The sequence below is a fragment of the Tenrec ecaudatus genome, chromosome 2 (genome assembly GCF_050624435.1).
Source record: "Tenrec ecaudatus isolate mTenEca1 chromosome 2, mTenEca1.hap1, whole genome shotgun sequence".
In the NCBI taxonomy this organism is placed as follows: Eukaryota; Metazoa; Chordata; class Mammalia; order Afrosoricida; family Tenrecidae; genus Tenrec; species Tenrec ecaudatus.
In genome coordinates this window covers 2603161-2628036 of record NC_134531.1, presented here as the reverse complement: position 1 = coordinate 2628036, position 24876 = coordinate 2603161, and the positions used below count along the sequence as shown (strand labels likewise).

General features: G+C 60.4%; 2 protein-coding genes across 7 annotated transcripts in view; one reads left to right on the top strand and one right to left on the bottom strand.

Moving 5' to 3' along the window:
• The first annotated feature begins 316 nt into the window (after positions 1-316).
• Positions 317-14724, top strand: EXOC3 (exocyst complex component 3). 6 transcript variants are annotated; one of them, XM_075540837.1, is made up of 13 exons: positions 317-490; positions 1605-1795; positions 3923-4142; positions 4975-5656; positions 6816-6933; positions 7692-7817; positions 8855-8955; positions 9482-9592; positions 9684-9834; positions 11008-11130; positions 12252-12413; positions 12700-12827; positions 12938-14724. In XM_075540837.1, the coding sequence occupies exons 2-13, from the start codon at positions 1652-1654 to the stop codon at positions 13107-13109; spliced, it is 2238 nt and encodes a 745-aa protein (XP_075396952.1). In that variant the 5' UTR covers positions 317-490; positions 1605-1651; the 3' UTR covers positions 13110-14724. The 6 variants fall into 6 exon arrangements, with proteins under 6 accessions (XP_075396952.1, XP_075396954.1, XP_075396955.1 ...); XM_075540839.1 differs by having other exon boundaries at positions 474-490; positions 1537-1795; XM_075540840.1 differs by lacking the exon at positions 317-490 and adding an exon at positions 531-621.
• A 4753-nt stretch (positions 14725-19477) lies between these two features.
• SLC9A3 (solute carrier family 9 member A3) overlaps positions 19478-24876 on the bottom strand; it is a 42506-nt gene continuing 37107 nt past the window's right edge. The window contains exons 10-16 of the mRNA XM_075542973.1: positions 23136-23265; positions 22595-22710; positions 21469-21598; positions 21186-21362; positions 20870-20942; positions 20505-20609; positions 19478-20026 (exon numbers count right to left, since the gene is read on the bottom strand). Of these exons, the coding sequence (XP_075399088.1) occupies positions 19788-20026; positions 20505-20609; positions 20870-20942; positions 21186-21362; positions 21469-21598; positions 22595-22710; positions 23136-23265 (970 nt within the window). The 3' untranslated portion in view covers positions 19478-19787. The remainder of the gene's footprint in view (positions 20027-20504; positions 20610-20869; positions 20943-21185; positions 21363-21468; positions 21599-22594; positions 22711-23135; positions 23266-24876) is intronic.

Here is a 24876-nt window from a genome sequence, read left to right as displayed (position 1 = left end):
CCAACAGCGCGGAACGGGGCAGGGCAGGTCTTCGTTAGGAGGGAGGCTCCCTTTACGCCCTTGCTCTGTGTCAGGGCTACTGCCTCTCCCCGGGGCCCCCCTTGGCAGTCCCGTGGTCAGAAGGGTGTGTGTGTGTGGGGGGGGGGGTTCTCAGGCGGCGCGGGGGGCGGTTTCGAGGTTTAGCGTGGAGCCGGGGCGCCTCGCCGGAACCAGGCGCGCTGCCCAGTCCTCTCCCGGGACGCGGCCAAAGGGACCGTGGTGGCGCGTTGTCACGGTGCCCGCTTCCTGGCACCCACTCACCGGAGAGCAGCCGGTGGACCAGCGCCCCGCGGCCGGGCCGCCACCCGCCGGGACCACCAGCCCGGGCCGACCTGGACGCGACTCCCCGGCGCCGGCGGCCGGCCCAGCCCTTCCGGTCGCGTCGCCGGAAGCGGAAGTTCCCCGCAGCGTCCGCTTCCGGCAGGTAGCGGGAGGCGGAGGTCTGAGGACGGTGAGGCCCGGGGGCGGCGGCGCGGGTTGTGCGGCCGGAGGTCGCCCGGGTCCGACCTCGGTGCCCTGTGGGCCCGGCCCGGGGGCGGCCGCGGCGGCGGTGGGCGGTGGGCGGCGGCGTGACAGCTCGGGGTGAGGCTTCAGACCGCCGCCCCCCATGGCCCCCTCTGCCGAGACCCTGGTGGCAGTGTGTGTGAGGGTCCCCACGGAGGGTCCGGGTGGCGGCGGTGCGTACACACCCTCTGAGCGGTGCGCGCGTGTGCCCCGAGGGCAGACAGTGTGTGTGGCGGTCCGGCGAGGCGTCCCGAGGCGGTGCCGGGGGTACGTGCACATCCCCCGAAGTGATTGCGGGGAGTACCCCCATTGTCACTGGCGGCCATTGAGGGTGCTGAATGGTGGCAGTCCGTGTGCACACCCTCTCACGTGGGCTTAATGTGTGTGCTCTGCTGAGGGGTCGGAGTGGGAACAGTGTGCACCCCCCCTGAAGTGATGTCCCCACCGTATCTGCCGTGCTGGCGGCAGTGTGTGCACATCCCCTGAGGTAGCGGCCGTGTGTGTGTGTGTGTGTGTCCCCTCTTAGGAGTTTTGGGGGGGTGGCAGTGGGTGTGTCCTCAGTGAGGGGTTCTGAGGTGTGTGCCTGTCTGTCTGTCTGCCTGTCGTGGGATGTTGGCGGCATGTGTCATACCTGTGTGGTGTGTGTGTCCTCCTCATGGGCTCCCGGGGCTGCCTCACTGGCTTGGCCAAGGATGGTGCCCGTGTTCCAGAAATGCGGAAGCAGCCTTGTTTGAGGAAGAGACACGTCTTAGAAACTGGCTGCTGACAGCGAGGATGGACTTGTCTTCGGAGAGTTTACATTTCCCATGACTGCGAAGTGCTGCTATTTTATTGACCGAAGCCGTCCTGTTCATATTGTAGTTCTGAGAGTTCCTGTTCCCTGTTTAGTTGTTTATAACCCTAGTTCGTCTCCCCCCCGCCCCCAGTTTACTTTATCAATGATCTTTTTCAAACTTTCTCCTGATCTCCCCATCATGGCCCACTGACTTCCAGGGGAGAGCTCAGGTTTATACGGACACCCCTGCCTGTCCAGCACACTTCACCCTCCTTCCGCCCACCAGGAATCCTCTAGCATGACCTGGATGAGAGTTCCACCTGCCTTTTGACAATGGAGGAGACAGACCGGGAAGCCGTGGCGACAGCAGTCCAGAGGGTGGCTGGCATGCTTCAGCGCCCTGACCAGCTGGACAAAGTAGAGCAGTATCGCAGAAGAGAGGCTCGGAAGAAGGCCTCTGTTGAGGCCAGGCTGAAGGTACGGAGGCAGAGAAAACCAGCTCCCTCCATCTTTGTGCCTGGGCAGACAGAGGCAGAGCTCTTGACGTTCAGAGTCGCGAACTGAATTATTCATTCTTAGGTGCTTAACGTCATCATTCCAGGATAAAGATGGGGCTCTCGGAAACCGGGGGGGGGGGGGGGGCAGTTCTACTCTGTCCTGTTGGTCACTGTGAGTCAGCACCGACTTGATGGTAGGGAGTGAATTATCCCCCTTGTAATTGTTGAAGCACACTCTGCACTAATGGGAAAGGGTGAAGCTGAAGCTCACGTTGATGCAGCAAATTCGTCCCAAGATGACCACCAGTCAGTCAGTGTGCAGAGAAGGACCTGGTGGGACTGGCACTCCCAGAGCAGCCCCCTTTGGAAGCACACCGTGAGCCTCTAGGAGCGGTTACCCCTTTTTATGACCCTGGGGTGGTAGCCACAGCTCTCCCTCATTCAGGGCTTTTCTGTGGCGCTTCACTGGGGTGCAGTGAGTGCTCATCTCTGCAGATGTTGCCGGCAAGCCAGGTGCTCAGCTGGGCCTGGGGAAGGAAGGGGGGGGGAGGGAAGAGGGAAGAGCTGGGCACTTGGTGGAGGTGGAAAAGAAAGGCCTCCTTCTCAGGCCTTTTAGAGTCCGAGCACCTTTCCATGGATGTGAGAGATGGAGCCTTACTGGAGGGGCAGGCTCGGTGCATCTCCTGCTGTAGTTGGCAGGAGAGGAGAATGGCCTTGGGGACTCACCAGAATGCCTTTGAGGACATTAATTCCCATACTGATATGGCATTGACTTCATCCCCAAACTGAAAAATGTGTAATAACATCAAGGTATTAGCAGGTATGATGAGACAGGAGGAAAATAAACTGAATTCACTGCCATCGAGTCAATGCCGACTCAGAGTGAATCTGTAGGACAGGGTAGAGCTGCCCCTGTGAGACATGGTAGGAGTAGGAAGCCCTCTCTGTCTCCAGAGGAGTGGCTGGTGGTTTCAAACCTCGGACCCTGAAGGTTGCAGTCCAGTGGGTAACCAGTGTGCCACCGGAGCTCCTGAGCTAGGATACGAAGCACTTCATTGTATCAACAAAGCACAGAGTAACTTTAAAGAACAATTTGAAACAGGGGGGGGGGGGGTTGTGTGTGTTTTGTTTTCTTGTGGAAATTTTTTTCTTTTAAAATCATTTTGGAGTCTTGTACAGCTCATATCAAAATCCATACATACACATCCATTGCCTCAAACACATTTGTACATATGTTGCCATCATCATTTTCAAAATATTTTCTTTCTACTTGAGCCCTTGGTATCAGCTCATTTCCCTCCCCCTCCACAACCCTCTCTCCTTCATAAACCCTTAATAATTTATAAATTATTTCCTTCATGTCTCACACCGACCGCTGTCTCCCTTCACCACTTTTCTGTTGTCCATCCCCCTATAATTATAGTTGTATCTTGGGCATTTCACCTATTTGAGAAGTGACCAGATGAGCTGACCGTCATCAGTCATAAAGTAGAAGCCTCGCGTGGTCATGGGTCATGGTTGCTCATGTTTCTAAGTGTCATTAGGTGCCTGAGAGAGGTGCTCCAGGCTCTGACTGGGACACCATCCCTCCACTGCCCTGCCTGGCTCCACCCTCTCCCTCTGGTGGTCACCCTGAAGCCCTCAGGCCCCAGTGAGGCTGGCTGCCCTCCGGCAGAGTGGCCTCCTGGCTGGACGAGGAGACTCTGCCCCTGAAAGCTGGTCATGAAGTTCTGACTTGGTTCTTGGTTGGGAAATGTGGTGCCTCAGGGATGTGTGTATGCAGGCCTGTCACAGAGGTGCCAGGGCTGGGAGCCGTGCCTGGGTGTGTCCACACCTTCCAACTGAGGGGCTGGGGGCCCGACTTGTGGGGTCACCACAAAGCTTTCCCCAGCCATGCCATCTAGAGACAGCAATGCAAACAAGGCAGGGGAAGAGCACACAAAAGTGCATGAAAATCCCTGTTTCTTATATTATTGTGTGCCCCCCCCCCCCAACCATCACCTTTTACTGAGTTCTGACTCCCCCTGCTGGTCATCTGGTTCCAGTGTAAGTTGAGGGGAGGTATCCCTGCTAGGGGAGCGGGGCTCTCACTGAGCTGTGCCCACAGGCTGCGATCCAGTCCCAGCTGGATGGGGTGCGCACGGGCCTGAGCCAGCTGCACAGTGCACTCAGCGACGTGAGGGCCATCCAGCAGTCCCTGGGCGATGTCAGCCAGGACTGGCGGCAGAGCATCAGCACCATCGAGAGCCTCCGCGACGTGAAGGAGGCTGTGGTGCAGCACAGCCAGCTCGCTGCCGCCGTGGAGAACCTCAAGAACATTTTCTCAGGTACCCCTCTGATGCCTGCTCTCTGTGGGGCAAGCAGCACTCGAGATGAGCTCTCACCCATCTGTGTTGCAGGCCTCTTTGGGCATCGAGGTCAAGGTGGTGTTAAGCTCAGTGGTCGCCAGCGGGGGTCTGAGGGCACCTCTCCCGGCTGCACTCTTGATGCTCAGTGACAGCTGCAGGCAGCCCCTCACTCCCTGACCTGCTGGTACCCCATGGGGGAGGCATGCTGGGGGCCTCCTGCCACGGGGTGAGGGGCTGCGCACCCACCTGGAGCCATCTCCGGACAAGGCTAGCTGCCCCCAGCTTTGGTTCAAACTGTAGCCTCTGCCTTGCAGGCTCCCCTCATCCCACTCAGACAGGAAGTCCAGTGCGAGGCCTGCCCGCCCCATCGCAGTGTCTGCCCTGGCTTCTCAGCTGACTTGCTGTCCCCAGGAGTCACCCTTGTGTCACGTCTACTGTGCACTCCCACTCCCCCACGGCCGCCATGTCTGACCCTGTCCTCACCCCCACCCTGGGGACGGGGGTGTCCTACCGCCTCACAGCTCACTCCGCAGTCTTCAGGCCATGGCTTCCCGTCCACTGCACAGTGCCCAGCCCTGCCCAGCTTCCTCTGTGACACGCACAAGCTGCCCAGTTCATTCCCTGTCGTACTACTCCCCTCCAACTTCCCCCAGTCTTGTCAGGCCAGGGCCACAGTGCCCTTGCTGGGAGCAGTCGGTTTTCTGGCGATCGGAGGGCGGGCTCCCGCCAACACCCTCGATGCCCATGGTTCAGGACTGTAGCTCTGCTGCTGTGACTGAGGCGTGTGTTGTGTGTGCCCCCTCCCCCCCAGTGCCGGAGATTGTCAGGGAGACGGAGGACCTGACGGAGCGGGGGGAGCTGCTGCAGGCTCACCGGAGGCTGGTGGACCTGGAGTGCTCTCGGGACGGCCTGCTGTACGAGCAGTACCGCATGGACAGCCGCAACGCGCATGATATGACACTCATCCAGAGCTACTTCGGCAGCATGCAGCGGCTCTCGGATGAGCTGGCCAAGCAGCTGTGGATGGTGCTGCAGCGGTCCCTGGTCACCGTCCGCCGCGACCCCACGCTCCTGGTGTCTGTAGTGCGCATCATCGAGCGGGAGGAAAAGATCGACAGGCGCATGCTGGACCGTGGCCGCCAGACAGGCTTCATCCCACCCGGCCGGCCCAAGAAGTGGAAGGAGAAGATGTTCGCCGTGCTGGACAAGACAGTGACCACACGCATTGAGGGCACGCAGGCCGATACGCGGGAATCAGACAAGATGTGGCTGGTGCGCCACCTGGAGATCATCCGCAAGTACGTGCTGGACGACCTCATTGTGGCCAAGAACCTGGCGGTGCAATGCTTCCCCCCGCACTACGACATCTTCCACAGCCTGCTGGCCATGTACCACCAGGCCCTGAGCACGCGCATGCAGGAGCTGGCCGCCGAGGGCCTGGAGGCCAGCGAGATCGTGAGCCTCCTGACCTGGGTCCTCAACACCTACACGAGGTAGGGCCGCTGCGGGGGCATCCTGGCGTGTCTGTGGCCATCTGTGGGGGCCATCACAGCGGCCGAGCTCTGGTCACTGTGGTAGCACTAGGCTTTGGGGCCTGTGGCTTCAGCAGGGCGTTTACCTGACCCCTCTGCTGCTTGGTGACCCTGTGGACTCAGGAGCCTTAGGCCAGGGTGAGGCCACCAGCTCTGCTCCTTGCACCCCACTACACCGGTCACAGGGACCCAGACTCCAGAAGCCCTGGGTCCCTGGAGTGTTTGAGCTGGAGGCTCATGGGCCTTGCATGGAATGCAGGCCTTGCTGTCCGCTGCTGGGACAACAAGGAGGAGGAGGCCATGCGCTTTCCAGAGTGCCTTAGGAGTGGCCAGCTGGGGTGGGTTGTTTTCACTAGCCTGGTTTTGTGGATAAAATCTCCCCTTTGACTGCTGTGCTGGAAATGAGTTACTTCAGGACTCGGGAGCAAGCTTGTCCTTGGGTGTGCTTGCTGTCTGGTGTGATTTCTTAAGCTCCCTGCTTTAGTGGAGACTGAGTATTTCAATACAGGGACACAGCGAGAGGCTGACTTGCACTGTCACTTCCCCGAGGCCAGCGTGCCCAGCATGTCAGGGCGCTGCCTCCTGAGCTGTGTCAGGCCCCACCACTCGGGGGTCCTCACACCCTCCCTGTGTCCTTTAGATGAGGACCAGCCTGGCAAGGGCAAGTGAAAGTGGGCCAGCCACTGGCCTGTGTGTTGGTCCTGCCCAGGGGGCTTATTGCATGCTAGTGTGGATATGTCCACAGCTCCTGGGGAGGCTAGCAGGCTGGCTGAGTACCCTGCTCAGTCCCCTGTGGTGGTGGGTGGTGGTGGTGTGCACTGGCCCCATCCCCACCCACTAGGCTGAAGAGCACCTGTGTGCCTGAGGTGCTTCAGTCACGTGCTTGTCACCAATGCTCTTTTATCAGAACCTACTGCCCACTGGCCCTCAGGGTGTCCCCCTGGTGGCCAGTCGAGCGGGAGACAGCCTTGCCTGGGCACAGTGGGCAGGGCCAAGGTGGAGCCTGCGCTTAGTGACCCCAAGTGCTGGCAGGAATCGGGTGTCAATAGACACGGTGGTAGGGGGGCCCACACTGTCAGCTCCTCAGGGGTTCTCGCCACCCCCATCCCCTTCCACACAGCGCAGAGATGATGGGAAACTCAGAACTGGCCCCAGAAGTGGACACCGATGCCCTGGGGCCCCTGCTGTCCTCGCACGTGGTCGCAGAGCTGCTGGGCACGTATATGTCCACGCTCACGGTGAGTAGGACAGCTCTGCTGGGCAGGGCTAGAGCGGGACTCTCTGCCCAGGTGGGTGAGGGTGGCCATGGGGTCTGCCTAGGTGCTGGTGCCCCAGGCACGTGGGGGTAGCCCATGTGCAGTGCCCTGGTTGTTTCCATGACCAGAGACCAGTTAGGTGAGGACAGCACCATGCAGGCCTGGCCCAAGTCTGGGGAGGATCTGACTTATGATGCCAGGACCCCAGCCCTGAGGAAGCCCCTTCAGGGGAGGAGACCCCTAGGCTTGGGACACAGGCCTCTTCTCGGTCCCAGAGGCGGTGAGACCTGGTTGGCTGGGGCGCAGGCTCGGCTCCTGCCACACTGAGCCTGGCCAAGCATTCCCCTGCTTGGGCCACTCAGGAATCTGGCTCCCCACGTGAGTGCGTGCAGGGCAGGGTCCTCTCTGGGGGCTGGCTGCCCTAGAGGTGGGAGGTGACACTGCCAGCCTGCTGCCGGGTCAAGGGCTCCCCGTCTGTAACATGGGTGAGTGCCCCACCCATGCCTCAGCTCCCACAGCCCGGCTCACCCCCACTCAGCATGCACTACGGGTTGCCCAGTCCTTTCTCTTCAGACTGAGCGATGTTGCTTCAAGTCTGCAGAGGGTGGGAGGGGCTTCTCTGGAGCTGGGTAGAGACGTAAGGGCTCGAGTCACCTGTGGGGCTGAGACCCCTCTGCCGTCACCATTGCTGGGAAATTGTCTCTGCTGCAGCAGCTGCTCCTTCTTTCCACTGTCTGTAGTCAAACATCATTGCCTGGCTGCGCAAAGCCCTGGAGACGGACCGCAAGGACTGGGTCAAGGAGACCGAGCCTGAGGCCGACCAGGACGGCTACTACCAGACCACGCTCCCCGCTATTGTCTTCCAGGTGTGTTCCGGGGAGGCCTTGGGGCGGGGGCTGCGGTACAGCACACAAGCCTGGCATCTGTCCATACCTGGAGCAGAGGCTGCCTCCTTGTGCCCTCTTGGGTCTGCGCTAGAAGCTGCCGCCTGGGTCCTCACACCTGTGACTGGTCACCCTGCATTGTAAATAGCAATGGGACCTGTTCACTCACAGGGTCACTTCCCTTGGACCCTCCCTTCACCGTTTCCGCCTCACAAGTGGCCGAGGAGAGGAGCTGCTGACTTGTTAGGACATTGATTTCAGACTGTCCCCTGAGTTAGGCTTGGGGCATCAGCCACGTGACAGTGGGCTGCTCCCATGACAAGGTCATCCTCTGCTGCTGTGCTCTGGAAGCTCTCTTTGTCCCTGTGACGTCCTGTACAGGATGACCTGAGGAAAGCTGTACCCTCCTAGCTTCTCTGTCCCCAGCTCACCGGCTCTTGTCCACAGCATGGGGGGCTTTCCCATGTCTCTACAGACTGTACACCTAGAACTGGAGATACTTTCAGGAACAGGCTGAGGTCAGGATGCCCAAGTTGGAGCCAACACCTGGCTCTGACAGGTGACTCCTGTCACTCACTTCTCCAGGCCTCCCTCCCCCTTCCTGGGGGCCTCAGGGTAACAAGCTCCACCAGCTAAGGTCTGTCTAGTCCCTTGGGAGAGACCCCCCAGTCCCAGAGAGTCAGAATGTGAGCCACTTGGTTTTTAGCTGGGGAGCATGTTGGCTTGGGTTGGATTTTGTTTTCGTTTTTTCCCTAAGGCTAACTTGATTGTGCCTCAGGTAGTGTGGTTTTTCTCCGGATTTGGATGATCTTATCCGACTTGGGAGCCCTGGTGGTACACTGGGCTAAGCACTGGGCTGCGAAGGGAACCCGCCAGCCACGGCAGTGCTGCTGTGTCCCACGGGGTCTCCAGGAGTCGGAGTCAGTGGAGTGGCCATGGCTTGGGCTGCACTCCACCTGCCGGTGCTCTCGGTCCCTCACACAGGCCTCGGTCAGGACCAGCCACTCTTTGCTTTGCAGATGTTTGAGCAGAACCTCCAAGTGGCTGCGCAGATCAGCGAAGATTTGAAAATCAAGGTACTGGTCCTGTGTCTTCAGCAAATGAACTCTTTCTTAAATAGGTATGTATTTTTGCCAGTGCGTTCGTTTTTAAAGTGTGTATCTAGGAATTAGAAGACAAAAATTGTAGTTCCTGCTAAGCCTGTCCTTTGGTTTGGTTTTGAAAGATCCCCCAGGGGTCCCCTGTCCCTCACTGCCCCTTGTTCACTGGAAACACTGAGAGATGGAGTAGGACTCTGAAGGGACCCACCCCTCCATCACACCCCTGGCTGGCTGGCCGGCCGCCCCAGTCTGAGCCGTGTGCTCAGTACTGCCGAGATTGGACTCAGGGAGCGCTTGGGACAATCTGCCTTTTTTGCTGTACCTCCTTGGAGGGAGCCATATGTGCTAAAGGAGGCTGCTTATGCATGGGGAAACCTAACTTGCGACTGCCTCCTATGGGAACACCTGTCCAGGGTCCACTTCCGGGCCCGGGGTTGGTCTGGTCTCACTGCGCTCCTGGAGTGTCATTTCTGCAGCCTTGGTCAGTGTGCTCAGATGGCGCCCACCGCCACGCTGGGTCACCTGTCTGGCGACCGTGTCTCCCAGATACAAGGAGGAGGCGCAGCTGTACAAGGAGGAGCATCTGAGGAACCGGCAGTGCCCGCAGTGCTATGTCCAGTACATGATCGCCGTCGTCAACAACTGCCAGACCTTCCGGTGAGGGCGATGGTGGCAGTGGCGTTGGGGGCTAAGGAGCCAGGGTGAGGTGAACACCTTCCCAGCACGGCTCCCGGCTCTTCTGTTACAGAGAGTCCATTGTCAGCCTAAAAAGGAAGTACCTGAAAGGCGACCTGGAAGAGGGCCTGGCCATGAGCCAGCCCAGCATGGACGCCGTCCTGGACGCAATCGCCAAGGACGGCTGCAGCAGCCTGCTGGAGGAGGTCTTCCTGGACCTGGAGGTGGGCCCCTCTCACTGTCTGGGCAGGAGGGACCTGCAGGGAGTCTGTTTGCAGGTGTAGCACACATGTCAACCAGGGCTTTCCAATGCAGCACGCTGCTCAGGCTCAGGTTTGGGGCCACCTCATGACACAATTGGGTAGAGACCCTAGCAGCCGTCCGACAGATAGTACACCGCTTGGTGGATGACAGGATAGAGTCTGACCCCAGTCACTGGCTTACTCCTGATACCTAAACAGCCCGGGCACATGGACATAGGTGGCACACACCATTCACAGCATGAATGGAGCACTGGGCCAGGGGCATGCCAGGCCACAAATGACACCAAAGCCCAGCTGCACGGAGGCCATCCGATTCTCCACGACCCTGTCCGAGTGCTGTCCCCGCGGGTTTCATGGCTGTGATCTTGGAAGTAGATCCCAGGCCTGTCTTCTTCCCGCTTACCCTTCATCTGTGGCATGAGTGACTCTGAGTGACAGAAAATATCCTCTCACTGACCGTGTTGTACACGGTGGCTTCAGAAAGTTGCGGAAAGCTGGAATTGAAAGATTGTGGAATTTTTCCATGAACTCGTGCATCAGGACAGATCCTGACACTTGCCTTTAAACAATGAGATGTCACTCCTCTGTAGCCTGTTCTTCCTGGCTTAGTCCCCCACAGAATGGCCAGTCCCAGTCCCCTTCAGTCAGTCCAGGCCCAGACGACCCATCTGTGTGGGTGCCCTGTCACTTGAACCTTTTTGAACCTCCAGTCTGTGTCGATCACACGGTCCGGTTCGCAGTCAGGTGATGAGTGGATAGTGGTTTGCAGCTGCTACTACTCATTCTGAGTTGTGCCCACTAGCCCACAAAGGGCCCCACAAACTCGGCTCCACACATCTGTGAAAGCTGACTCCCCGTGAGGACATGGCAGCTCTTCCGGACCGGGCTGCTGCCACAGGTTCCTGGGAAAACTCCACGACTTTTCAATCCCCATTTGGTCTCAAAGCCCTCCCAGGTGTTTATTTTTGTTTGTTTTTTAGCCCCTTTGTCATTAACCCGTGGTTACCAAAAGTAAACCATACATTGACATACCCCACAGAATTCCATGCACAGTGTCAATCTCATGTTTGACAGTGCAGGCGTGCCCTGCTCTGGGAGAGCGTCCTCAGAAGGGTCTCTGGGTTTGCTTTCCAGCAACATCTCAATGAGTTGATGACCAAGAAGTGGCTCTTAGGGTCAAACGCCGTGGACACCATCTGTGTCACCGTGGAAGACTATTTCAACGATTTTGCAAAGATCAAGAAGCCATATAAAAAGGTGAGCGTGTAGGCACTTGCCAACCTTACTGCCTGGTTGGCGCCATGCCACAGTCCCCCGGGCACAGCTGAGTTTAGGAATCTGGGAGGAGAGACAGGAGGTGGTCACCTTGGCTGAGAGGTGAACAGGCAGCCGAGGTGGGCGTGTGAAGGAAGAGACAGGTGGCAGTGCCTGCTGCAGCCACACAGGCTTTCTAAGCAGCCCGAACCAGCGGGAGGGGCGGGCTACGCCATTGGTGGCCTAAGAGCTCCCGCAGCGGACTCCCTGAGGACTGTGGTGTCAAGAAGGGTTTGGGTGACAGCTACTTTAATGACCTTTCCATTTGGAGCTGGGACCAGCATGTGTCCACCCAGGAGTCCAGGCCTGGATGGCTGGACCGACAGCAGGCCCAGCATCCCTTTAGTAGCCTGCCGCCCACAGGTGGGCAGGTGCTGGGCTCAGTCCTGGCTCCATGGTTTCAAGGTGGCTTCAGACAAACCCAAACCACCCCCTGAAAAGACCTTAGCCGAGCTGGGGCTTTCCCTCCATGCTTTGTGGGCGCTGAGTCCCCTGCGAGCGTTCATGAATGCCTGCTGATGCAGTTTGTTTCTCTGCGAGTGGCCGGCCTGGACCCCGTGTGACCCCTGCGTCTGGGTTCGCTTGGGTCGTCTTGAGGTCCCTCCGACACAGGTTGCTCTGCCTGTAAGCCGGCGGGGCAGCCGCTGCCAGGCCTTTCGCCCAAGCTCATCAGCAACAGCCACGGGTCCTGTGGTGCAGTGTGGCGGGGGCACTGACGCTGTGCCCCACGGTGCCCGCACTGCCCAGGGCTCCTCATTCTTGGGTGTGTGCCTGACAGGAAGTGGCCTGTCCTTTTCTTTCTGTACTTTCTTTGCCGAGGACCCCCTGCAGCCACCTGCCCCCCCTTCCCCACACACACCCCTCTGGAGAGTCTCCATCTGCTAAGCTGTGTCTGGAGCGTGGCACCCCTGAGACTCAGGGGGCTGGTTCATCACGCTCAGGTCCCGGCCTCCTGAGGAGGTGGGGCAGTGGCACGTGTGAAGTGGCTCTGTCGGGCAGGCACTCGCTCCCGCGGGACCCCCTTCTGCTCGCCAGGCTCCCCTTACACTCTCCATGCTCGGCAGCGCGTGGCGGCCGAGGCGCACCGACGTGTGGTGGTAGAGTACCTGCGCGCTGTCATGCAGAAGCGCATCTCCTTCCGCACTGCCGAGGAGCGCAAGGAGGGAGCCGAGCGCATGCTCAAGGAGGCCGAGCAGTTCCGCTTCCTGTTCCGGAAGCTGGCCTCAGTGAGTGCCAACCCACTGGAGACCCCCATCCCAGTATCCTGCTCCTGCCCGCCCCCCCCAAGCGACTTGTCCCTCCAAGCGACTTGTCACCCCCCCACCCCTAAGCGACTTGTCCCTGACTCTTACATGAGACCACCCTGGGCCACTCCCCTGATCTCCTCTACTCCACTCCCTGTGCATCCCCAGCCCCAAGGAGCCCCGCTCCCAGGGACGTGGGCAACTGGGTCTGCAGGGTGACCTGTGGACAGATCCAGCCGCCACCTTTCCTCCATACCTCTGCTCCCAGGGCTTTGGGGAGGACGCCGCCGGGCACTGTGACACCATCGTAGCCATTGCCGAGGTCATTAAGCTCACGGACCCCTCACTGCTGTACCTGGAGGTCTCAACGCTTGTCAGCAAGTACCCTGACATCAGGTGACGGAACCCGCCCCCCCCACAGCCTGAAGGGACCCCTCTCAGGGCACCGAAGTGGGTGGTTCCCCAAGCCAGCGTCCTCACCTGGGCATGCCTCTGCCCCTCCCCAGGGATGAGCACATCGGAGCGCTGCTGGCCGTGCGGGGGGACGCCAGCCGAGACATGAAGCAGACGATCATCGAGACGCTGGAGCAAGGCTCCACGCCCACGAACCCAGACTACGTGCCGCTCTTTAAGGACATCATCGTGCCCAGTCTGAACGTGACCAAGCTCCTCAAGTAGCTGGTGCTGCAGCTTCCTGTGGGGCAGTGCCGAGTTCCACCACCCTCCCTCCAGCATGTTCCCAGCCTGGCCCCCAGCCACTCTTCGGCTCTGCTCTCTGCAGCCCACCGGCCCCCTCCTGGGCTGAAGCTCTGTCGTTAAGGCTGCCCTGGACCAGGCCTTTGATGAACCAAGGGTTCTGATGGCCGGGACTCAGATACTAGATGCCTCTCCTGCTGGGTCGTTGGTCACAGCAACTAAGGGTGTCGGGGACTCCGCACCCTGTGGCCTGTGTGCTGCTCCAGCCCTTTGCAGGTATGTGCGGCCTGGACTGTGTCTTGTCTCCCACAGTCAGTCACTGGGCGCCTCCCCCCCCCCACCCCCGCTGCTCCAAAGGTTCGAGGCTGTGGGCCCTGCGGGAGGAGCCACGGGCCATCCAGGATCAGGACGAGTTCTTTCCTCTGCTGTGGCCCCCCAGCCCCGCCCCTGATGCCACTGCCCTCAGGACACCGCCTGCCTCCTGCAGAGGGTGGACATGGGGCCATGCCGTGGGGAGATGCCAGGTGCTGAGGAGCACTTGCAGCAGCACTCTGGTGCCCTGTGGATGGTGTGCACATTCCACTGCTGCCTTCCTGTACTGGCACATCTCTGCCACGCCTGCCTTCAACAGTGGTATCAGCTACGTGTTGTTCATTCATTTGAAACCAGTTTTATTTTGAAACTTCGCCCTAGGACCCCGCCTTTCCCCAAGACTATGAAAGAGGAAGGACCTAGTCGTTCCTTTGCCCCAGGCTCCCACCTCTGCACACAGAGCTGCGGCCTCATCCTTTCTGCTTCAGGGGTTCCCCAAACTTCCAGCAAGCAGGCCAGCCCCTTCCTAAGGTGGGGTGCACAGGTTTGGGATGTGGGCCTGGGTGGGTGTGAACCCACAGGCTGGGGCTGCTTCATTGAGGAGCAGGTCGGCCTGCGAATGCTTCTGGAAAAGTGGGTTCAGAGAAGGAGACAGGCCCACTGGCCACGGCGCTCTGGTATGATACATCTTAGGGGAAGTCTGATCAGGTGCTTATGGGTCTGATAAGGTCTATTGAATGGGGCGGGGGAGTTCTGATCAGGACCATCTGAGGGGGGTGGTGTGGTCATGTATACTGGGGAGGGTCTGTGATAGTCAGTTTTCCTTTCAACTTGGCTACCATGTGGTAAGGCCTCCCCCGCAAGTGACCTAACCACTGTCGAAAGCAGTTGTGGCAAGATTAGGGTAGAGTGTGACTGCTTTTTTCAGGTCAGCCCAATGATGTCTCCTGGGGGTGGGGGGTGGCCTGCACCACATATAGAAATAGATACTGTGGAGAATGCTCATCTTCCTGCTGGCCTGGATCCTGCATCTGGATTCTTGGGACTTGGGCTGGTGGCCTGCCATGTTTGCCAACCTTGGGAGCTGTTGGCAGCCCATCACCTTGCCTGCTGACCCTGCTTAGACTGGACTCTGCCTCCATTAACCTGTGGTCTTCCCACCTCCTAGCTCATCAGCCCTCTCTCGGGAAGAACCTCCCCCTTAGCCTCTCACCATGGGACGAGCTGGGCTGGCTCACCCGCCTTCTGACTGTGGACTGCTCTTTTGATAGAATCTCTTAAGTGTCCCTGGTTTTGCTTCTCTAGAGACCCCCACCTAACAGGGTTTCATCAACACTGTCGCGGGCTGGGGTTGGGGTGTTTGATCAGGTATACCTTGTGGAAGAGTACGATCGAGATCATCTGGTGGCAGGGTTGGGAAACTGTTCATGTACAGTTCGCAGGGTGGGGCTGATCAGTTACACCACAGTGTGTGTGTAGGGGGATGCTGATCGAGGACATCTTGGGGAGCCCTGATCAAGTGCACACCATCTGGTCAGGTACACCTCAGTGGAGAGGTCTGATGAGGTACACCTGGGGGTGCTGATCTGGTATACCTCATTGAGGGGGTGTTTTTCTGACCACGGTGCCACCTCCCCCCTGAATTGTGGCCCCTCCCTTATGAAAGACTCCATGATTCCTCTGCAAGAAGCCTCTCGTGATGGGAAGCCTTGATTCTCTGCTCTTTTCAGTGGGCGTCCCTGACTGGGGGGCGGGGCTTGTGCACACCTCCCTCTCTCAGACTTGCCACCAGCTTGAAATGATTTGTCAGCTCCAGCCAGACCCCTGGCTGATTGGCTTATTTTCATACCACGCTAATGCAGACCTGGTGAACAGGAACCGTGGCCCCCAGAGTCCAAGAATGGATGATGGGTGGGGACCCTGGGTCCAGTCAGAGTAGCCTGTGCCAGGTTAGAGGGACATGCCCATCTCTGGCCAACCACAGATCCCGCCACACTAGTCTCCAAGACCGTTTGCCATGTGGACCACAATTTTCTGAAGATGTCCATGTCCTCACGTCAGCTGCTCAAAGCTCTCCAGCTTCTTAGAATCAAGGCCTCTGGGGGAACCCTGGGGCCCAGCCCACTTAGCTTGTTGGTGCCTCAGATATTTGACCTTCCACCTGGGCCGAGGTGGTCATTGCCCACCCTCCCACCCCTCTTGTCCCCAGTATAACCTGAGTGTTGATGGCCTGGAGACCCATGGCCTGTGGCTTCCTGGTGGCCAGAAGAGCCATTGAGCGCGCGCGCACACACACACACTCACACTCGACATGTTGGCCTTCGGGGAAGGGGGTCCCTGTGGATGAGTTCTCAAATCACAAAGTGCACCCAAAACAGCCTGGAAAACAGTTTTTAATGGAATCGATCCAGAAAGCGCTGCAGGGGTCTGGTGCAGCCCCCTCTCCATCCCCTCCCAACAGCACACAGGGAGGGGCATCTTAAGGCACTTGGGGTTGGGATGACACAGATACCGGGACTGCAGTCACCAAACCAACTGGCCACCTCCCAGGCGGCTCCCCTGTGGCATTTCCAGGGGCAGTGGGTGAAGTTCAACCCCAGGCTGCCTTTGGCAACAGAACCCCATCCGGGCTGGACGCAGCCCCGTGGGCACAGTAACAAAATGTGAACCAACGATTTCTCAAACGCATGCACTCTATAGGGGCGACCACACCGTCGGCCACAGTTCAGTATTAAATAAATAGGAAATCTTTCTGAGTCAAACTCTTACAACAGTTTTCCTAAGGAAATACATTCATGTTTTACATTGTTTCACGATGACAAAATGGAGCGCACGCCCTCAGGGATGACGTGTGCCTGCGGCCCTCGACAGGTCAGGACAGGCCAGGAGCGGGGAGGTGGACCTTACATGTGGGGTGGGGGTGGGGCAGGGGGAGAGAACAGCCCGCACCTGCAAAGGGCCACGTGAACCTGCTTAACCTGTGCAGTCCACAGAAACACAGAGCCCCCTGGAAACTGGGCCGGAAGTCATGGACACTTTGTTAAGCAGATTAGCAGGTGTGCTTTGCACCTTCCCACGGGCCTTGCCCAGGACCTGGCCTCCTTCGGGCACTGGGGCCTCCAGTCAGGGACACGGAAGATGCCTGCTCTCGCTCTGCTCTGGGCTCCTGGGAGGCACTTGGAAAGGTGGTCTTGCTCCTTCTGGCCACCGAGACCGCTGCAAAGCAGATGTGGCAACTGGGTAGGCCCCCAGGGGCAGTGGGACCCCTGAGGCCAGGACTCAGCTTGTTCTAAACGGATCCTTTTTCACAGTGAGGGCAGCCATCAGTGCAGCTCCCTGGCCAGGGCTGGTGATGGAGGCTCCTGGCGGGGGCGAGTCCGAGGTGGTTTAGTAGCATAGCTGGGGGCTGAGTTTTGTGCTCAAAGAGAGTCGATTAACACGGTCGGAAAGTCTACAGAATACCCCCTGGCGGCCACATGCCATGCACCCCCCCCCCTCGGGTAACAGCCAAGCCAGTGATTCACAAAAGAAGAACCTGCCCATGGACAGTGAGTGAACTCCAGGGACCACACGGCCAGGGGCCAACGCTGGTTCTCTAGGCACCCCTTTCCTGCGGTAAAGTGACGGGCAGATCGTTGTGGACAGTGTGGATCCAGGACTCAATGTGCAGCCAGGACACAGGGCAAGCTGCTAAAACACGCGCCTCACCTGTGGCTGCTTTGAGAACCTGAAGTGTCACAAATTGATCAGAAGATGAGGAACTTGAATGCTTCCTGAGCAGAGCAGTCTGGTTTGCTTGGGAAAAGCTCAGAGGCAGCCTTCCAGTCAGCACCCCTCACTCCTGCAGGGGGTCCTCAGAGGCAGACCTGACTGCAGGAAGGCAGGTGGCCTGTGGTCACTGCGCCCGCTTCAGCACCAGGGGGGCAGGGGCCTCTTCTGGACTGGAGCTCCCTGGGGCACCTCTCCTCTGAGGACATGTTCCTGAGACTTGGTACGGTTGGGTGGCAACTGGGTGATGGCTTCCGGAGACAGGAGAGGGGGTGGGGTAGTCTCAGCCAATATCCCTTCTGCAGGATCTCGGCCCTAGAGACGTTTGGGGGCCTGTGCACATGTAGGACAGATAGCGACTTCGGGGAGGGGGCGGCAGTACCTGTCCTCTCTGTGTTAAACACACGAAGCTTAAGGAACTCACCACCCCCTGCTGACCCCCCACCCACCTGATGGTTCTGTCTGCTGGAGCGCCGCCCCCCTCCCCATCCCCGGAAACCTCAACGTCCGGCGGGGGTCAGGGACACGTTTGGGGTCCGGGTGTCAACCTGATGAGGCCCTCGCTGGGTCAGGACCAGGGTCTGCTCTTTCCCATCCCCAGGTGGCACACCAATCCCTAGGGAGTCCCCTCACGCTGCGCGCCCCGCGCCCTCACAGCGGCGTCTCCTCCTGCTCCAGCGAGTGCGGCGGCGCGTGGCACGATGGCTGCAGAGACGCCAGCTTGAGCAGCGCGGGGCGGCGGCGGGCACGCGGCCGCTGGAAGGAGCGCCGACTGTGCACGCGGCGCGCCGCCGCCGACCGCGCGTGCGCGTTAGGCAGGGTCCGGCGCTCGGGCCGCGACTCCGCGCCCGGCTCGGGCTCCGCCCCCAGCTCCGGGTTTGGGCTCCGCACAGGCTCTGCGGGCGCTGCGGGCAGCTCGGGCATGGCGGGCGGCGTGGGGCTCGGGACGCGCGGGCGCGGGAGCCGCGCGGGGAGCAGGGGCGTCTCGGGGGCGGCGGGCGGCTTTTCGCGCGGGGAGGAGCGTCCGGTCAGCGGCACGTCGGATCCCGTGTCACCTGCGGGAGGACAGCGAGTGGTCGGCGGCGACTCCTCCGTGGACGCCCCCAGCGCGCCCGCAGCAGGCATGGGGCAGAGCGGCTGCGGGCCGCGGGTCCTCCCCAGGGCACGGGGTCCGGACTTGTGAGGGTCTCGCCCTGCGGACCAGAGCATGGCAGGCATGGAGTGGGTTGGGAGCAGGGGGCCTTCCGGCGTGCCCCTCTGCCTACCTTGGCCCTTATAGCTGGGTCCTGGAAAGCCCCCCTGGTGGGGTACTCAGCCACAGGGAGATTTACAGGGAGCCACCGCAAGCTGATCTCCCAAACCTGGTCCAAATCCGCCCCACCCCTCGCTCTGGGGCCATACGCTGGCGGCATAGAGACAGGGTGGCCAATAGGTCCGATTCACAGAAGCGTGGCCCATATCGTGCCCTCCGCCCCGACACGTTATCTGTGTACCTCTCTGGGCACACGGGCCATAGATAAGGGATACCAGGAGAGGTTAGAGGGACGAAGAAGGCGGCCCAGGAGCGACAGCAAGCAGACGGAGCGCAGCAAGAGTCCTGCGAGGGCCCTTTCTGAGAGTGTGTGCCCAGCGGCCCCAGTGCGGGTGCAGGCCAGGTGTGTCACCGACCCTGCATCACCCAGCGGCTCAGGAGAAAGAAAGTCCACTGTCTCTCAAGAGGAAAGCACCAGCGTAGCTGTTCAAGTGGGGCTGCCTGGGATCGCCCACCTGCAGGTCCCCCAACTGGGCTTCCACGCCCCCTCACCTAGGCCTGCCACAGGGGAGAAACCGACCTGTCCCGCTAAGGAGCCTGAAGAACCCAAGGCCTGTCTCTGATGCTAGAACCCCCTTCCCTGGGGAAGGAGGGGGGCAGGCAGCACAGTAAAGGCAGACCAGCCATTTAAAACCAGACGAAATTCTATATCCTTCGGGTGCAGGGGAGCCCTCCCTGTGGCCTGCTGAGTAGGTGCCTCTCCTGGGGTCCCTGCCCTCTCCCCACCCCTTACCCCGCCCTCTTCTCCCTTCCCTAGCTTCTACACTGCCCACTCCTCCCTTCCTCTCCCCTCCCTGCCCTTCCCTCCTCGCCCCTCCCCCTGTCTTCTCTCCCCTCCCCCTTTCCTCTCTCCCCTCTTTCCCCCTCCGCTTCTTCCTGGTCCCCCTCCCCCTTTCCATCCCTTCTTCCCCCTGAGCAACCAGTTCTCCTCTCCCCCCAGGTCCGTAACCCCCTTTGCTGCCGTCCCTGTCCCTCGGGGAGCCGGAGGACCGCTTTCTCCCATGGACTGCCTAGTTTGTGAGCAGGGCGCCGTCTAAAGGCAAGCTCCAGTAAGACGGCGTGCTGGGCAGCCGCTCCCGCGTCCGCGGAAGCCCTGTGACTTAGAGAAACCAAGGCCCGGAGGGTCAGTTAGCGTCGCCTACGAGGAAAGCAGAGGCAGGAGACCGGAAAGGCAGGCGCCGGGAGCGGAAGTCCCGCCGAAGCTCGCTGGGGCCAGGACGCGCGAGGGAAAGGCCTGCGGAGAGACAGGGCGGAGGCAGCGTTAGCGGTTACATGTGCGTGGACTCCGGCGGCCTGGCGCGCGGCGCCTCCTCGGGCTCGGGGTCGCCACCCGTAGACTTGGTGCTGAGCCGGATGGGGGACAAGCGGTGGAAGTGGTCAGGCGAGCAGGGAATCTGCACCCGCGCCCGCTGGGAGGGCACCACGGTGTCCCCGGGAGACAGCCACGGCGGCACCCTGGCCAGGACGCCCGCGTCCTCCTCCGGAGAGAACACAGGGTTGTCAACACCTACGAAGAGAGGGCGGGGGCTCAGGCTCCGCGCGCCAGCGCTCTGCAGCGATCTGGAAGCGGAGGTCGAGTCCTGCGGAGCACCAACCAGCCTGGACCTGGGCTGAGCCCCCCCCCCCCCCATCGCAAAGCCCCCCACAGCGGGACCGTCTACCACGGACTCTTACTGTGAACCCGCATCTCGGAGCCCCCAGAGCACAGCCTCTCATCGCGCCCCCCCCGACGTCGCAGAGACCCCCGATGCTGGACCACGCAGGAGCTCCCCTGTCGCAGAGCCCCCCACCACGGACCAGGGACTGCTCCCCATGGCTCTGTGGGCAGGCACAGGCGTTCAGCTGGCCAGCACGTGAGTGGCAGGCCCTGGCAGCGCCCCGTGAGCCCCCAGGCCTGTCCAACTGTGCACAGACCACGCCGGGTTCCAGCCAGCGGACCCCCATCCCCCCACCCCACCCCGAGCGCATCCCCCCCTGTCCCTCACCTGCACTGGAGTCTGCCATGGTGTCCCTGGTGACGTTGGCCAGGAACTCTATCCCGCCGCTCCTGTCCTCCTGGGTCTCCTCGGGGTCGGAGAACTCCAGGTCATCTGCAAGGAGGGGGTGGGACAAGGGGGGAAGCACACTTGACAGGCCAGCGGCGCCAGGAGAAGGCCAGGGGCCAGGCAAGGCGACACCTCCTGAGGTCCCGGTGTCTCCATGCACACGGGGACCTGGGGGCTGAAGGGAGAGCCGGGGCCATGGGGCCAAGAGGAGGCTTGGGAGGGCTACTTTATGAAGCATACGCGGACCCCAGAGCGGCAGAGAAGCCCCTCCTCGAGGGGCAGGGCGAGCGCAGGGCCGTGCTTACCTCGCTCCTTGATGGTGAAGTTGTGCAGGGGGCTCTCCAGGGGCAGCTTGCCGTTGGGGATGCTGCTGTTTCTCTGTGATGCGGCCGCACAGAGGCGGTGGGTGAGCCAAGGGCCGCCCGCTGCCTCCAGTCCCGCCACCTCCCCACCTACTAGGGCCCCGGCTGACCCTGCCCTTCTGCGCTGCCCGCTTCCATGTGATGACCCGCGGAGCCCTCTGCTGACCTCTACCGCCGCCCCTCCGAGCCCCGCCCCTCAGGCCTCCTCTCCCTCTGAGGTCCCGCCCCTCAGACCGGCTCTCTGAGGTCCCGCCCCTACCCGTTTCTGCGCGCGCTCCCGCTTGTAGAGCTTGGCCGCCTTCTTGTTCTGGTTGATGCCCAGCTTGGTAGACTTAAAGGACTCCAGGCGTTTCCGCATGGTCCGGTGGAAGATCTCCTTGTCCTGCTTCTCATCGTCGGTCGGCGTGAGCTCGTGCCGGCTGTACAGGTGCTTGTACTGCGAGACAGCAGCCTGAGTCTCCCTGCTCTCCCCCCACCCCACCCCAACCTCCTTCCACCCCAGAGCCCAGCCTAGGGACCCCTTCAGGGGCCTCCGCGCCCACCTCCTGCCGCGGCTTGTACAGATACTGCTGCAGCGTGTGGTGGGTGACCATGTCCTCCGTGTCGCGGATGCTCCGCCGCCGCTGCTCCAGCGACTGCATGTCCAGGCAGACCTCACTGACGTTCTCTCGTCTGTGGGGCGCAAAGGGAGCGCATGGCAGGCTGCTTCCCCTGGCGGCAGCGGCAGCAGATGGCTGCCAGGCCACAGCCCCCCCTCAGGGGTGAGCTATGTGCCCCTTGAAAGCCTGCTGTTGGAGGGACTGACTGCCCAAGAGCCAGGAGCACAGAGGCTTGTCCCAGTGAACACAAATTCGTGGGGCCAGAAGAGGCCACGGGGTAGGGGGAGGGGACTCTGCAGTGCAGGACCAGGTGCCAGAAGGACTCATGGGGTGTGCAGAAAGCCCCATCTTTCTCCCACCAGCTGGTGGGTTTGAACCATAGGCCCTGTTGGCACCCCCAGAGCTCCTTGTAGACCCAGAGCAGGCCCCAGACAAAACCCAAGGTTTCCAGGGCTGTGAGCCTTTACTGGAGCAGACGACCTCATCTCCCTCCCTCAGAACAAATAATGGGTTCAAAATAATGCCCTTGCGGCTAGCAGCCCACGAGCCACAAGGGCTCCTTCCACAGGCCAGGCCCCAAATCTCACAGCCAGAGCCAATTCCGACCCAGAGCGACTCTGCAGGTCAAGGTGGAACTGCCTCTGTGGGTTTCCAAGATCCTAACTCTTCACGGGAGTAGAAAGTCTCATGTTTCTCCAGAAGAGCAGCTGGTGGTTTTGAACTTCACCTGGTGGTTAGCAGCCCAACAAATAACCACTACTCACCTGGCCTCTGAAAACCAGGCCCTGTGGGAGCCTTCCTTTCCCTCCCCCTACTCTCTCCTGGGTCCTCCTCTCCCTCCTCCCACCTCCCCTCTGTGGACACTGCAAGCACTGACATCATCATATGGATTGACCAGCAAGAATGGATGTGTCTGTGAGAGAGGGGGCCTCTGGCCTTGCTTTGGGGATGCTGGTTCCTTGCCACCCCCTGGGACAACCCGTCCCCCTCCCCCCAGAGAGCATTTCTCAGAGCTGAGGTGGGGAGGGCTGGGCTGGGGCCTGGCAGGGAGGCCTCCCTGAGGACCTACAGCAGGTAGGAGACAGAGGCCTCCACAGTGGATGGCCGGGGTGTGCTGAAGTCCACGTTGACCATGTTGTCTGTGCTGGGTGAGCGGATGAAGGCCAGGGATCCTCGGCGTTCGCCCTGTAAGACAATCAGCCAGGGGTATGTGTAAGCGTGCGTATGTGCGCACGTGTGTGTGTGCATGCACACACATGCGTAAGCATGTGCGTGTGTGCGCGCACACGAGTGTGTGTGTGCTGGTGTGGCGCGTGTGTGCATGTGCTGGGCAGTTCTGGCCCCAGCCCTGTCTAGCTCATCAGAGGAAGATACCAGCCAGGGATCTGAGGACACACATGGCCTCTCATCTCAGGCCCACTGGTAAGATAACCATGTAGCTGATGGAGTGCCAGCCCCCGCCTCAGGGTCCCAGCCCTCAGTTCTCCAGGTAAGGAAGTCCAGGTGGGATGCCAGAGGACCTAGCGGGGTAGGTGGTCACGAAGAACCTTGACCACCAGGCCCTGTGCGTTCCCACCCACCAGCACCCATGGGGGCCGAGCACCCCGGACCTCAGCCACGTAGCTGATGGCGTCCTTCAGGTTGAGCTCGTGGAAGACATTCAGGATCCGGTCTCGGGACTTCTGGGCAGAGCGTCTCATGAGGACTTTGCTGAGGAACTTCCGGTCAAAGTTGGACCACCTAGCAGGGGGCAGATATAGGCATCCACCAGGGTGCTGCCAGCAGGAGGGGCTGCCCCCAATACCCAACCACACTGGGGGCCACCCAGGAGCTGCCACCTCCTATTGATGGGTACAGTGACCACGGAAACCCACACCCAGCCGAGACCCCTGTTATCCTGTGTGTCCTTGACTGAGCTCCTTCCTCCAAAGCCAGCTGGCAGCAGCAGGAATTGGATGTTGGGGACTCCATGGCCCCAGGTTACAGGGTGCTCCCTGGCCCCTGAGTAGGTGGGTGTGGGGCTGGGGGCCAGGACCAGGGCCAAGCCAGGCAAGGGCAGCAGGGGGAGGTAAGGGACCGCACACTGCTGAGTGAGGACATGAGGAGCCAGGCTGAACGGAATTGGACAGTCAGGTCCCCAGGGGAGGGTAGGTGTGGTTGGAACTGAAGGGCAGCAGTCAAGGGGGAGGGAGTGCCTGGTGGCCCTGGAGGCAGGAGTCTGGAAGAGCTGGTGCAGCCTTGCTCCCACTTGCTTATTTCCTTCAAACCCCTGCTGCTGCCACCCTGAGCCAGGCCCTGAACACCACATATTATGTGGGGTGTCTGAAAGCCACACCACCCACACCACACCACATGCCACACCACACCACCCACACACACCACAATACCACACACACTGCAATTCTGACTCACTGCAACCCTATAGGGCAGGGTAGAACTGCCCCCTATGGGAGTCTGAGACTGTAACTCTATATTAGTAGAAAGACTCGTCTCTCCCAAGGAATAGCTGGTGATTTCGAACTGTGAACCATGCAGTTAGCAGCCCAATACACAACCACTATGCCACCACTGCAAGTTGGAACCGGCTTGGTTGATAGCAAGGAGTTTGGAGTCTTTTCCTGAGGTCCCAGGAGTGGCCCCACCAAGATGTCCACCCTAGGGGTCATGCATGGAGCCCCTAGATCAATTCACTGAAGCCACACAGCCAGAGATCCGATTAAATCAGTCCCTGGCTACCAAGACAGTGACACTGGGCTCCAGGCAACCACCATGAAGTGGCAGCCCCGATTACAGCAGTCAGGGGCGTGAGTTGGGATCCCCAGGGGGGATAAAAAGGAGCCCTGGTGTGGCTGTGGTTACACGTGAGCCTGCTAACTGCAAGGTTCAGTAGCGGGAAAACACCAGCAGAGTGTAAAGAGTTAAAGTCCTGGAAACCCACAGGGGCCGTTCTCCCTGTCCTGTAGGGTTGCTGCGAGTTGACATAACCCCATGGCAGTGAGTTTGGTTTTGGTGTTTGGACCAACTGCAAGCTCAGCAGTTCAAAACCACTGGCTGCTCTGTGGTAGAAAGGCTAGGCTTTCCACTCCCATACACAGTTCCTCCTGGAAACCCGCAGGGGTCGGTTGACCCTGTCGTCCTGTGGGGCTGCTGCGAGTCAGGCTGACCCCATGGCAGGAGTGAGTGAGTGTGTGGCACGTTGCTGAAGAGGCTGCAGTGCAGCTGCAGTGGTTTCCTGCCTCACTCATGGCAGCGCCCACTGTGCGAGGGGCTGCACCTAGGTCATGGGACACGGCAGTCAGAGATCGTGGGGGTTTCCCACGAGCCTGTTGAAGCTTCTTGTTGACAAAGGCA

What these genes read in the sequence shown, in the direction of transcription:
- EXOC3 (XM_075540837.1), top strand. Translation starts at nt 1,652, where the DNA reads ATGGAGGAGACAGACCGGGAAGCCGTGGCGACAGCAGTCCAGAGGGTG. An exon ending in CTGTTGAGGCCAGGCTGAAG is followed by an intron (nt 1,796 to 3,922) that starts GTACGGAGGCAG and finishes CTGTGCCCACAG; the next exon opens with GCTGCGATCCAGTCCCAGCT. An exon ending in AGGTCTTCCTGGACCTGGAG is followed by an intron (nt 9,835 to 11,007) that starts GTGGGCCCCTCT and finishes TTTGCTTTCCAG; the next exon opens with CAACATCTCAATGAGTTGAT.